Source organism: Phyllostomus discolor, chromosome 10 (genome assembly GCF_004126475.2).
Source record: "Phyllostomus discolor isolate MPI-MPIP mPhyDis1 chromosome 10, mPhyDis1.pri.v3, whole genome shotgun sequence".
In the NCBI taxonomy this organism is placed as follows: domain Eukaryota; kingdom Metazoa; phylum Chordata; class Mammalia; order Chiroptera; family Phyllostomidae; genus Phyllostomus; species Phyllostomus discolor.
In genome coordinates, this window is record NC_040912.2 from 50,863,418 (window position 1) to 50,877,438 (window position 14,021).

General features: G+C 36.7%; 1 protein-coding gene across 1 annotated transcript in view; it reads left to right on the top strand.

Annotated features, from left to right (window-relative positions):
• Positions 1-213: 213 nt before the first annotated feature.
• The window catches only part of NME8 (NME/NM23 family member 8), a 49,741-nt gene continuing 35,933 nt past the window's right edge, over positions 214-14,021 (top strand). The window contains exons 1-5 of the mRNA XM_028525995.2: positions 214-255; positions 334-391; positions 586-692; positions 3,622-3,686; positions 7,810-7,933. Of these exons, the coding sequence (XP_028381796.1) occupies positions 223-255; positions 334-391; positions 586-692; positions 3,622-3,686; positions 7,810-7,933 (387 nt within the window). The 5' untranslated portion in view covers positions 214-222. The remainder of the gene's footprint in view (positions 256-333; positions 392-585; positions 693-3,621; positions 3,687-7,809; positions 7,934-14,021) is intronic.

The following is a 14,021-nucleotide window of genomic DNA, read 5'->3' on the forward strand; positions in this document are numbered from 1 at the left end:
AAGAAGTGTGACTGTTGTAAGTAAGTAGGTTTTTCAACAGCATGAAGAACACTTCAGGGACACTGGGGCCTCTTTTTCTAGAGAGGGGGGAAGCACATAGCTGATACTGAAGGAAAATTTCTATGGTACATTAAGATGCTGTTTGAATGAATAAACAACATTATTTAAATGTATCTGAAATATTTTCTATTTTGCTTCCCTTTTCCATGTGATAGTGGATAAATGGCAGGCAAAAAGCGTGAAGTCCAGTTGCAGGTGGGCATGACATATCAATAATTCTTTACTTGGTACATTGGAGCTTGAAGACCTTTTACAGCACCTTCATTTTTGCAGGCAGTCATCAATAATCAAAGCCTATGGGATGAGATGTTGCAGAACAAAGGTCTAACAGGTACTGGGGCTACCCCCTTGTCCAGTCACCTGTAGTTTGGCCCAGGACACCTCATGGCACCTCAGCACAGAACGTGTCTCCCTACTTCCATCATAGAGCCTTGCTATGTACTTTGTCTTTGCCCCTGGAGCAATAGCCCCTGCTATTCTAGAATTTTTGACTATGTTCTTTTCATAAATACCATCATCTTCTAGTGATCGATGTTTACCAAGCCTGGTGTGGACCTTGCAAAGCAATGCAAACTTTATTCAGAAAATTGAAAAATGAGCTGAATGAAGACGAAATTCTGCATTTTGTTGTAGTAAGGATTTAATTTCTATTTATTGTTTTCTTGTTATTTTCAGTATTGAAGCATGCTCTCTAAGGATTGTTAACTCTTCAAATGTATACTGTTTACTTGGTACTTTTGCTATATGTTTAGTTCTATCTGATCTGAGAACAAATGTGATTTTCATTCCATTCCTATAGTGTTAAGGTTATTGACCATGGTTGTGAATGTTAGAAAAGTATAAAAATGGCTATCTGTCTATTGACCTGTTTCTTTTCACCTGATAGTATGCAGTGTGTCTCTTAGAATACCAGCTGCAAATGCTGTTTACTAAATAGCTTTGGGATGGACTCAGGGCATATACCACATAGTGGTTTCCCTTACTTATTTGCCACCCAAATGTGACAAGAAATTAATTATATTGATTATTCAATTTATCCACATTAAGTTATTAACTACTTAGAGCTTTGTTATTTAATATGGTGGACACTAGGCAAAAGTGCCTTTGGAGCACTGAAATGTGGCTACTGTGACAGAGGAACTGAATTTTTATTTTTAATTGACTTATTTAAATTTAAAAATATACTCAATTCAGTTATTGTAAAACTTTTAAAATTATTTGGGGAAACTTGGGTATGTGAATCTACTTTTTGACTAAATTTTATGAAATCAAATTAGAGATCAATTATTTATGGCTAAAATTTAACCCATAAATTCAGATGTACTGTAAGTGTAAAATAAACATGCAATTTGAAGACTTAGTATGATGAAAAGAATGTGAAATATCTCAATAATCTTGACATTGATCATGTGTTAAAATGATCATATTTTGGATATTATTGTATAAGAAATTTGTATTATTAAATATATTATCACATTAGTTTCCCTCATTTCTTTTTAGGTTTTAAATGTGGCTACTAACAAATAACTGTAGCTCACATTCTACTTCTATTGGACAGAAATATGTTCAAACCAGCTAGACCTAAGATGCAGAAGCAGATAACTGATTACATATCTCTATTCCTTATCCATAAAATGTATAGTCCCTGATGCAAACATGAAACCTCAACCCAGTGCATATTCTCAGGCTTTCCATGACCCCTCCCAACCCAGACATTGGGAATGAAATTCCTTACTGACCTTAACTTGTGTTTGTCCGTCCACCCTCTTCTTCAGACACATTGTTTACAGGACCTTTTTTTTCTTAGTTCTACATTACAAATAAGCAGTATAAAGCTTAGAAACTCACCTCTTATTATTATTTCTCTTCAAGACAGTAAGTGGCAAAGAAAAAACTAAAGAACCAACAAAGAAAAATGTTAAAAAATGAAATAGAGGTTGGGTTGCCTTATGAAAAAAAGGCCCTGTAGTGTTTTAAAAGGCAACATTACATAATAACCTGCTTTATTTACTCTGAAGAGTCAGAACCACCTGAATGAGGCTGGAATGTGATTCTAAATTTGATCCTTGGCAGGGAAGAAAAGCTAATTTTAGAGGACAGAGAATGGGGCCTAAACAGGATTGCCACATGCAGTAGACAATACGTTGGCATAAGAAGTTAAAAGGCAGTATCAGGAGGATCTGACAGCTGAAAAATGGATCGTAGATAATTGAGCATCATTAGAAAATTCTCATGGATCCTAGCAGCTGTCTGGTTGTGGTAGGAGTGCAGTTTCATGGACCAGGAACCGTGGGGGAAATTCCCGTGTCTAAAAGCAAGCTGGGGGTCAATAGAGAGAGGCTGACAACAAAGCAGGCCCCCCTATTTACCTGTCAGGCTAGCTGGAAAGGAACTTGTGCAGGGGAAAGCAAGGAAGACATCCTTATGCAGTGAGGTAGTGTAACTGGATGTTGTGTTTCCAGGTGATCTAGAGTCATCATAACTCTCCTTGGTTGTTGAATCTAAGTTGGAACAAACCTGGGGTGTGTGTGGGGAGGGGATGGTGATGGAGGCTGCCAAGTGGGTGCAGAAGAAAAATTAGACCATTTACATTGTTCGGCTCTCATCTCAGCGCAACTCAGAGCTGTGAGGATATAGGCCTGATGGTTATGACTGTCCTCCCACCAGTACCTGGATCAGACAGAACTCCATAGCCACGAGGCATCAGTCCTGTGACTATGTCAATCCCATTGGAAAGTCTGGTAGTCTCTCCAAAATATGTTGTATTTATAATACTAGCATCCATTGAATTTAACAAAAAAAATTTGTGCATTGTCCCTGAATGGTTTTGTTTCTGTTTGAGCACACTGAACAATGGTCTAGTCACATAAATTGGTGCTAGTTTTATGATATGACTTGCTTGTAAAGGGTGAAGAAAATTCATAGTTTCCAAACTCCACTGTAGCAATGGAGGGGCACCCTTTGCTGGGTATTTTTCTTAGCCAAGGAAAGGGAACCTTTCAGAACTTGTAATTTTAATCCAAAATTAAAGCCTATGAAGTTGATTAGGGTTATTGAAATAACCCTAAGCTAAATGGTCAACATAAATTTTATGTATTATGCCCCCTTTTAAAAGACTTTTACTAACATTATACCTATGCATATAACAATTCAGTAAATATTATAGTTCTTTTACAATATTAAATGCTTTACTTGTTAGTACTTTATTATGATATAAACATTTTTTGTAATGATGATACCTAATTAGTTTTAAATATAATCTTTGCCTTCTGTTCTTTAATATTATAGTTTCTTTCAGCCCCTTTCGTTCTCTTTTTGGGTGGGTGGGTGGTCCATAAATGTGAACAGCCAGAAGTCAGGCTGAGGCCAACTGACAAACGGCCTGACTTGCCAGTGTTTGCAATTTGATCCTTAAAACAACTATAACATACTAGAAGAATGTTGAGTAAGTATAAAAATAAAAATTATATGTGTATCTGTGTTTTTATATATAGTGTATCTAATGACTTGGATATAGTTTCCTTTACTAACATGAGAAAGATTAATGTGTTTTTTTTCCAGGCAGAGGCTGACAACATTGTGACTTTGCAGCCATTTAGAGATAAATGTGAACCTATTTTTCTTTTAGTGTTGTAAGTATAATATTTATTGTCTCAAATGTATTATCAGATTCCAATTTACAGTTAAGAGCAAGTAGCATTGTAAAATTACCACAGAACTCCTTTTTGATGATATTAATTGTAGATTTTTTACTTTGTCTTTGCTTATCTGTTAATGTATTTTATAACCTGACCTCTAAAAGCTAATAATGGATTGAGTGATAAAACTACCACACACTAAACTGATTGGGGAAAAGAAAAACAAGGTGTATTTATCTTTCTTAAGGAAATAATCAAACATTTATATGATGAATTATTTAAAGAAGTGAAAAATCAGAAATTTCTTAGATATGCAGCAGGAGAGAATTGCTTATAGATATTCACATATATCAATCAAGGAAATAGCTGTATGATCACCATTGTGTAATATATATCACTTTTATCTCTGTATTTACAAATAAATGAAGACTGTGTAATCACGAGAATGTCACTAGTTTTCTATGTATGGAGGAAGATTGCGTAATTTCAGTTTTCTTCTTTATACTTACCAATGTTTTCCAAATATTCTGTAATGAACACAACAGCTTTAACAATCAGAAAACTATAATAAATGCTGTTTTCTAAAAGGCAAATATACAGTTAAGTGCTAAGTTGTGTTACACAGAGTATAGCTGCTACATAGAGAGCTGGGAGAACTGGGATCCTAAGGAAAGGCTTCTCAGAGAGGGCCTGGATTTTTCCTGTGTTGCTGGACACCTCAGTTTTCATTTTTGATGATAAAAATACTTCTGGATATAACTTTTTACTCCTGTTAAGTACTACTCTTGCAATTATTTCAAGGAACTGAATTACTGGGTTACTTGAATTGAAAATTGCATTATAGATCTGGGTACGTAGGATTTGATGAGTTAGATGAGGGGTCAGCTAGCTACGTATTTTTAGCTTTCCCAGAATACTGGCTCTGTGTTGGGTCATAGTTTGCTGACCCTTGGCCTGGAGGTAGTTTAGGGAACCAGAATGAGTAACTGCATGAAGCAAAAATGGACTTAGACTCATGGGACAATGAGGAGACTGCAGCAGTGGGAGCGGTTAGGAGCATGGAAGTGAGGAAAAAAGACTGGGTAAGTGAACTACCATGTAGAGTCTAGAGCTCTGGGATGACCATCATCCTGCCAAGTTAGTCAGGTCTAATCAAGGGACTCGTGTCCACCCTTCTGAACTGAACCATGCAGTCAATGTTCTTTTATGTGCAATCAATGCCCAAATTATAAGACCACCTCTCCTTTCAGCTGTGCATGCTCCATCCCAAAATTCAGAATACTTTTCCCTGACCCATTTCTCTAGTACTCCCCCATCTCTCAAACCCTTTCACTGTGTGACATCTGGAATTGTTATAAGTAATTATCAGACTTCAGAAGCTTTATCCTTGGCCCTGAACTTTTGTTCCACTTTCCTGACTTTCCTTAAGTCTGCATCCTTACATAGGACATTCTCTCTGCTGCCCAGAAATAGTGACTATTTTCTCAGATTCTTTCCTGAGGCCAGGTGTAGAATTGATGTTCCTTTACTTGTTACTACAATAACTTTCTTTTCCTTGTGTGTTGGAGGTCCACTCTATTTGACTTCTCCTTCCCCACCTTATTTCTGTCATTCTCTGGCCTTTGGATCAATTGTGTAGATGACTGAAGACTTTGGCATGTGGTTTAAAGTCTTCCTTTCACACCAAGTCCTGCCATCACCCTAGGACTTTATACTGACAACCAACCCAAAATCCTGGACTCTTAATTCTTGGCCACCTAAATTTCAATAAAATTTTCTTGCAGTGCACCTCATCCAATCACTCCTGTGCTTTATGCCTCAGACTTTGTTATCACTCATGTTCCTTATCTGTAATCATTAAGTGTCTCAATTGGTCAGGAACTACTATAAAGAACACATGGACAAAATGAAGGGGAATGGTGGAAGCAAGGGAGGGAGGTGGGTCTGGAGGGGGTGGGGGAGGGGTGAGGAGAAATATAGACAACTGTAATTGAACAACAATAAAATAATTTAAAAAAGAAAAAAAGAGTCTCAGCCTGTAATCACAAAACCACCATCAACCCCACTGTTTATTTGTTCAAATAGTTCCACAATGGCCCTTTGTATTGGTGAGCATGCTAAGCTGACAAAAAATTTATTTCAGCAAATTCCATCAAGATGGGCTTTTTCAAGGGACATTAGAAAGCTCACAGAATTGTTGGAAAGTTCCTTTCAGTGGGAAATGGTTATTAGAATGTCAGATTTCATTTAAATCTTTCTCAATGGATTCTTCTGTTTGGTCTTTGGATATAATTCTTTTCTTTTAAAACAGAATACTTCTTTTTGCTATTATGTCCCTCTCTAACTTCTACCCATCTCTCTCTTTTAGTTCTCAGCTAAATTTATCAGAAGAGTTTTCAATTTATTTTTACTCCATTTCTTCTCATCCCATTAACTCCACACCCATTCAATCCAACTTATGTCTTATTATTCCACAAAATTTTTCTTTTGCTAATGTATCCTGTTACCAGCTTATTGCTAAATATACCAGATACTCTTAGGCCTTCATCATACTCTGCCTCTCAAGTGTATTGAATACAGTGACCATGTCTTTCTTTTTGAAACATTTGCTTCCTTTTTCGACTTGGTTTTTCTTTTGTCTTCCTAGATGCCACCCCCTCTCCATCTCTTTTGCAGATTCATCCTTCTTTATTCAACTGTTAAATATGGACTTTATCATGTCATGTACTTTTCTTAGAAAATCTCCTCTACACAGTTTCAGTTTCTCCTCATATATCGATGACACGTTTACATCTTCAGCTAAATCCTCTTCCTGAGCTCCAGACCTGTGTATCTAACTTATGGCTTGACGTTTCCTCTTGGTTGTCTCAAGGACATCTCACAATGAACTGATTCAATCCTCCTCCTCCCAGAAAACATGGTTTTCTAGTGTTGCTTCTTCTTGTGAATAACCTCTTAATTTATCTAGTTTCTAAAGCCAGAACTGTAAGGTTATCTTAGCAACTTCTCTTTTTAACATCATAAGTAATCCACACCGGAACTTGGACCTGTCAATTTTACCACCCAAGACTTCCTCACACTCATCTCTTCCTTTTCATTCTTTCCATCTCATCACCACTGCTGGAGACTCAGCAACCTTCCCTTTCATCCTCAATTCTAGAATAGCTTCTAATTTGTATATCTTCTGATTCTACTCTAATTCTTTCTCCACATGGTAGGTGAAATGTTCTTAACAAAAAACAGTTTTAAGTATGGTCACTGCCTATTTAAATATTTGAAGTTTTCTCAGTGCAGTGACAATAAAGGCTGCATTCTTCCATGACCACAAAGCTCTGCAGGGTCTGGCTTCCCTGGCTGTGAGCTTCATCTCAGACCTGTCATCCCCCACTTTCTTTGGCTGGCCTTCTCATTGACATATTCCCTTTGGCCTTTAGATGCTTTCATCTCTATTCCCTTTTGTCTAGAATGATCTTTCTTTCTCCTTTTTGCCTAGTTATCTCTGCCCATACTTCATATTTTGTACCAAGAATCACTTCCTGGTATTGATAAATACCTTCTGTGATCAACTTGATCAGGATCCAATTCTTATAGATGCTCCAAGTTCTTTTTTCCTCTTCTGATGGTGCCTGTCATGGTTGTTATTTTGTGTGTGTGTGTGTGTGTGTGTGTGTGGTAATTTAACTAGGTCAGGTATTAGTAGGTCAGGTAGTAATGGGTAAGACTATTATTCCATAACATCATGCCTGGTACAGTGCTAGTAAACAAGTATTTAGTAAATATGTGTTGTAATACAGGTAAAAGCAATATATTGTCAGCGATAATTAGGGACGGTAATATTGGTAGGCCTACAAAGGACCATTAAAATATAATGCAGGGATGGCCTGTCTTTGGTTGTAGGAGGACAGACAAACTGCAGGTAGAACTCAAAGAGTGTGGTTTACCAAATCAAGACATACTTTCACATCACTGATATAATATTTTAAAATGGCTAATTTCAGTTGTTAATAAAATATTGGTGGAGGTGTGGGGTCAGAGAGGGGTTACTTAGTTTAGTTCAAGTATTAATTTTGACTTATCTGAAAATGAAAGTTTTCTTCATGCTTTTTTTTTCCTTTATAGAATGGCAAATTATTGCAAAGATTGAGGGTGCAAATGCACCACTTGTTAATAAAAAAATTATTAGCTTGATCAATGAGGAGAGAAACATTGCAGCAGGTAAAATGGTTCGCCCTCAGGTAATACTTAGACTACTGACTATTTTGTTTTAAAAAATTGCATTACATCTTTTTGTTTGTTTGTTTTTTCCCTAATTTATAATTCTCTAGGTGTCTAAATGTTGCAAAATCTCTGGGAAGTATTTTGGCAATAGGAATCAAAGGCCTTAAAAACACACATACCTTTGACTGAATGATTAATTTTTTTCTAAGAAGACAATGGAGACAAATATAGAAAAGAATATTTATCACAGTGTTTTCTGCTATTAAAAACTTTGAATTAACCCAAATGCTAGCAACAGCCAATAGATTACAGAAAATGTCAATAATTTATGTCATAAATTATACAAATTCATAGTAGGATGTTATTTAGTATGTTTTAACTCTATATTATTGATGTAGAAAGAAGCCAAGATAGATGAATTAAAAAAGAGTACACTTAATAGGGATTTTAGAAAAGATCCTATGTATGTGAAGAATATTACATATGTAATAAGGATGAAATATTTTAAAATCACAAAACAACCATAAAATAAAGTATATGGAGGTATGAACATAACAGTATAGTAAATTAAGGCCACATAAAAAAAGTAATCAGAAATATAGGTATATAAATAGGAGCAACCGGTGTTATTGAAATACACATATATACACATACAACAAAACAACAATAACAACAAACCCAAGGGAAATATGAATTTAAAAAACAGAAAGTTGATATCAGCCACGAAATATTAAAAAATAGAAAATGTTGAGAAGATATAAGCCAACTTTTATAAGGATTTGCTATAAAATGTCAGTTTAAATCAGGAAAGGATACACAATTCAATAAATGGCTTAGAATATTTGCTTACTATTTGTATAAGAAGTTGTGTCATTTCCTCAACATAAATAAATAAATTACATATGAATTAAAGAGCCGAATATGAAGAAACTAAGTATAACAGTAGTAGAAGGAAATATTGTCAGATCCCTATATGTCATAGATTGAGGAATGCCTTATAAGTATAACAATAAACCAGAGATATCAGAAAGGAAAACTAGATTTAATTATTTAAAACTTTGAGGTGCACTCTAAACATGTAAAGGAAGGCAATTAACTGGGAAAATATGCTTGTGTCACTGTGCTAATATTGACATTATATACAAAGAACTTTATTAAGAGCATTAAAAACATTTTATGGAAACTGAAACATGACAAATGTAAGAAGTTTATATCTCTAATAGAGATTTTTTATCATCCAAGGAAATTTTTCTTCACTTTTTCAGATTGTCTTGTTTTTCAGGGAATCTTCTTCCTTCTCTCTCGCTTCCCACTCTCCCACTTCTTTTAAAAATTACCATTACTAGGAATGATTGGAAACTTACTATTTGCTATGATTTGCAAACAGATCTCATTAAATCCTTACAGAAATCTTTTCACCTCTAGCTTTGTGAGATATATTCACAAATAAACAGTGTATAGTTTAAGATGAATGATTTTATATATGTGTACATTGCAAAATAGTGTATAACACCAAGGTTAGTAACATCTGTCACCTCTCATGATTATTAGTTTTTTCTGGTAAGACTTCTAAGGTCTTTCTTAGCAATTTTCAAAGATAAAATATTGTATTTAATTATAGTCACTGTACCCCAGAACTTATCTTAAACTGGAAGCTTGTACCCTTTGACACCTTCACCCAATTCCCCCACTCCACCACCCTCCTCTCTGGCAACAACCATTTTGTTTTCTGTATTTATGACTTTGGGTTTTTTTAAGCTTTCTACATATGAGATCATACAGTATTTGTCTTTCTCTGTCTTATTTCACTTAGCATAATGCCTCCAAGGTCCATCCTATATTGTCAAAATGGTTAAAATGTCCTTTTTTATGGATGAATAATATTTTATCATTTTTATATACTACATTTCTTTATCATTCACCCATTTATGCAAACCTAACTTGTTTTCCATATCTGGTTATTGTAAATACATTTGACACTTGGGCAATGTAGGGGTTAGGGGAAATGACCTTTGCTCAGTTGAAAATCCCCATATAACTTTTGGCTCCTCCAAACCCAGTCCTTCCTCTAAGTGGTATTGGTTCTAGAACATCCTGCAGATACCAAAACCCATTAATGCTCAAGTCCCTTATATAAATGGCATAAAGCAATGCACATAGTCAACCCTCTGCTTCCATGGATTCCCATTCTTGGATTGAAAAGACTGTTTTTGATTTGAATGCCAAACCCAGGGATATGGGTGGCCAATGGTATGTTTACTGAAAAAAAAATCTGCCTATAAGTACTCATGTAGTTCAAATACAGGTTGTTTAAGCATCAAGTATAATGCTGTAATGAACATTAGAGTGCAGATAACTTTCTGAGATAGTGATTTAACAGTTGGTCCTAGCAGTCTCTTAAGATTCTTTGTATTTCCCTTGGTGTCAGTGGTATCATTTATAATGTCTGCCCTTTTATTTTGTTCTATTTGAGTTTTTCTTTCTTTTTTTCTTTCAAGTCCATCTAAAAAGTTTGGCCATTTCCTTTTTAAAAAAATAACCACATTTAGTTTCACTGATTTTTTGTATGTATTTATAGTTTCTATTGTATTTACTTCTGCTCTGATCACTGCTATTTTTTTCATGTGCTAACTTTGGCTTCATTTATTCTTGTTCTAGTTTTTTCATTGTTGTTGTTGTTCTAGTTTCTTGAAGTGTAAAGTTATAATGGTTATTTGAAATTTTTTTAAAATGTAGGCATTTATTGCTGTAATCTCCCCTCTTAGAACTCTTTTGTTGTATTCTTTAAGTTTTTTAAAAATGTATTTTATTGATTATGCTATTACAGTTGTCCCATTTCCCCCCCCCCCTTTATTCCCCTCTGCCATGCACACCCCCTCCCACCTGCATTCCCTCCCTTTAGTTTATGTCTATGGGTTGTACATATAAGTTCTTTGGCATCTACATTTCCTATACTATTCTTAACCTCCCCCTGTCTACTTTTTGCCTACCATTTATGCTACTATTCCTTGTACCTTTTCCTCCTCTCTCCCCCTCCCATTCCTCCACTGATAACCCTCCCTGTGATCTCCATTTCTGTGATTCTGTTCCTGTTCTAATTGTTTGCTTAGTTTGTTTTTGTTTTTAAGATTCTGTTGTTAATAGTTGTGAGTTTATTGTCATTTTACTGTTCATATTTTTTATCTTCTTTTTCTAGATAAGTCCCTTAAACCATTTCATATAATAAGGGCTTGGTGATGATGAACTCCTTTAACTTGAACAAAAAGTCAAGTAAAGTGTTCACCTTACCTGGGAAGCACTTTATCTGCTCTTCCATTCTAAATGAAAGCTTTGCTGAATAGAGTAATCTTGGATGTAGATCCTTGCGTTTCCTGACTTTGAATATGTCTTTCCAGCCCCTTCTTGCCTTTTGAGATGTCTTTTGAGAAATAAGCTGATAGTCTAATGGGAACTCCTTTGTAGGTAACTGTCCCCTTTTTTCTTGTTGCTTTTAAGATTGTCTCCTTATCTTTAATCTTGGGTAATATAATTATGATGTCCCTTGTTTTGTGCTTTCTTGGGTCCAACTTCTTTGGAACTCTCTGAGCTTCCTGGACTTCCTGGAAGTGTATTTCCTTTGCCAGATTGGGGAAGTTCTCCTTCATTATTTTTTCAAATAAATTTTCAATTTCTTGCTCTTCTCCTTCTCTTTCTGGTAGCCCTATGATTTGGATGTTGGAAACATTTAAAGTTGTCCTGGAGGTCCCTCAGTGTTTCCTCTTTTTTTTTTCAATTCTTGTTTCTTCATTCTGTTCTGGTTGAATATTTCTTTCTTCCTTCTGCTCCACACCATTGCTTTGAGTCCCAGTTTCCTTCCCATCACTGTTGGTTCCCTGTACATTTTCCTTTATTTCACTTTGCACAACCTGTACTTTTTCCTTTGTTTTGTGACCATACTCAACCAGTTCTGTGAGCTTCCTGATTATCAGTGTTTTGAACTGTGCATCTGATAGGTTGGCTCTTTGTTGCTTAGTTGTATCTTTTTTGGAGCTTTGATCTGTTCTTTCATTTGGGCCATTTTTTTTTTGTCTTGGTGGCCTGTTATGCAGTAAGAGGCAGAGCCTTAGGTGTTCAGTACAGTGGGACAACCCAAGCCACTGCACTTTGGTGCTGTCAGTGGGGAGAGGGGTCTGAGAGGGAACAGTGCCACTTGCTCTGCTCTCTGCCGGTTTTTAGTCACTTCTGCTGCTACCCACAAGCAAATTGGGCCCTTCTGATGCTGATTCAAGGATGGATGGGTTTGTGTACATTCTAGGACCCTGTGGGTCTCTCCAGTGAACTCTCCTGTGAGGCTTGGAGTTTCTCCCACCACCACAATTCTCACAGGTTTTTTCAGTGAAAGGTTTTGAGGCTTTATTTCCCTGTGCTAGAACCCTGGGTTTTGTGGTCTCTCTCCCCAGTTGTTCCTCCTAGTTTATCTGCACACAAATGTGAGACTGCCTCCTCACCAGCCACCACCTCACCCAGTACACCAGCTGCCACCTTGCATTACCATGAGTCCTGTCCACCCTGGCTGCCCATCTCCACCCCTCCTACTGGTCTGGATGAATATTTCTTCTTTAACTCCTTGGTTGTCAGACTTCCATACAGTTCAATTTTCTGTCACTTCTGGGGTTTTTTTTTGTTGTTTTGTTTTGTTTTTAAATTTTTTGTTGTCCTTCTTTTGGTTGTGTGAGGAGGCACAGTGTATCTACCTACACCTCCATCTTGGCTGGACATTGAACCATGTTCTTTAAATCATATTTCCATTTTTATTTGCCTCAAGAACTTTTTAGATTTGTGTTTTGATTTCTTTTTTTGAAATCCATTCAAAAGATCTTCTTTGATCCATGCAGTAGCATGTTGTTTAATTTTTATATATTTAGGAATTTTCTAGTTTCTTTTTATAGTTGATTTCTAGTCTCATATCATTATGGTCAGAAGATGCTTGATATGATTTTCATCTACTTAAATCTATCGAGACTTGTTTTGTGACCTAACACATAATCTATGTTTGAAGATGTGCCATGTGTATTTGAAAAGAATGGTTATTCTGTTGCTTTGGATGCAATGTTTTGTACATGTCTATTAAATCAATCTGGCTGAACATGTAGTTTAAGTTCAATGTTTCCTTATTCATTTTTCTGTCTGGACAGTTTTACCCATTGCTGTCCCTTCTGGATCAACCAACAGCAGTCCTGCTGGGTGCTAGAGCCAGGCTATCATGGGATGTGTTCTCTGGGAAGTGGCCACAAAAGCTGATGTACCAGATGTGCACTCAATTTATCTTCAAGTTAAGACCAGGGACAGGGATAGGAGAAGAGGGAGAGTGCAAAGATGGCACTTGCTAGCCTCCCTGGATTTGGGGAAAGATTTCAGTTAGTTCCCATCTGTTTTTCAGACTAAGAGCCTGATGCTGAGGCTGTAGCCCCCCAGACATGGAAGTAAGATTCCCTCAGGGAAATATTGAGAGTTGGGTGCCTCTGGCTGCTGCCTGTTTACTGTGTTGAGGGGTAGCCAGTCAAGAACTCTTTTATTGTTAGTTACAGTCCTGAGGGACCTGTGAATGCAAGCTATGCTGGCTACAAGAGCCAAGTGATCAAGGGGTGTGTTTCCTGAGCAGTAACTGTAGAAGTCAGGGTGCCAGACACATGCTCACGCTCCCTCCAGGGAGACACCAACAACCTGGAGCGGGGCAGATGGGCAGCATGAGATGGCTTCGGTTGACCTTCCCAGTCGCAGGAGAAAATTACAGTCAGCCCTTAGACCTTTGTTAAATTAGGAGCCTGACTCTTGGGCTACAGCTTTTTAAAGATTTCCAAATAGGCCTCTTTCAGGGGAAAAAAGGGCATTTCAGTCTGCTGCCACTGCAGTGAGCCCTGGGAGGACAGTCACAGTGAGTCCTCAGGGGTGTGTTGAAAATTGGTTAATTTACTGTAGTCTGGTGGATTTCATTGATGCAAGTCCCGCTTGGCTTTCAGAACTAGGCTTTTAGGGGCCCATCTCCAGTTGGAAGTCTTAAAATTGAGGGCATTACACATTTACTCCAAACCATTCACTCATCAAGAAAATGCTGGAGTTGTGGAC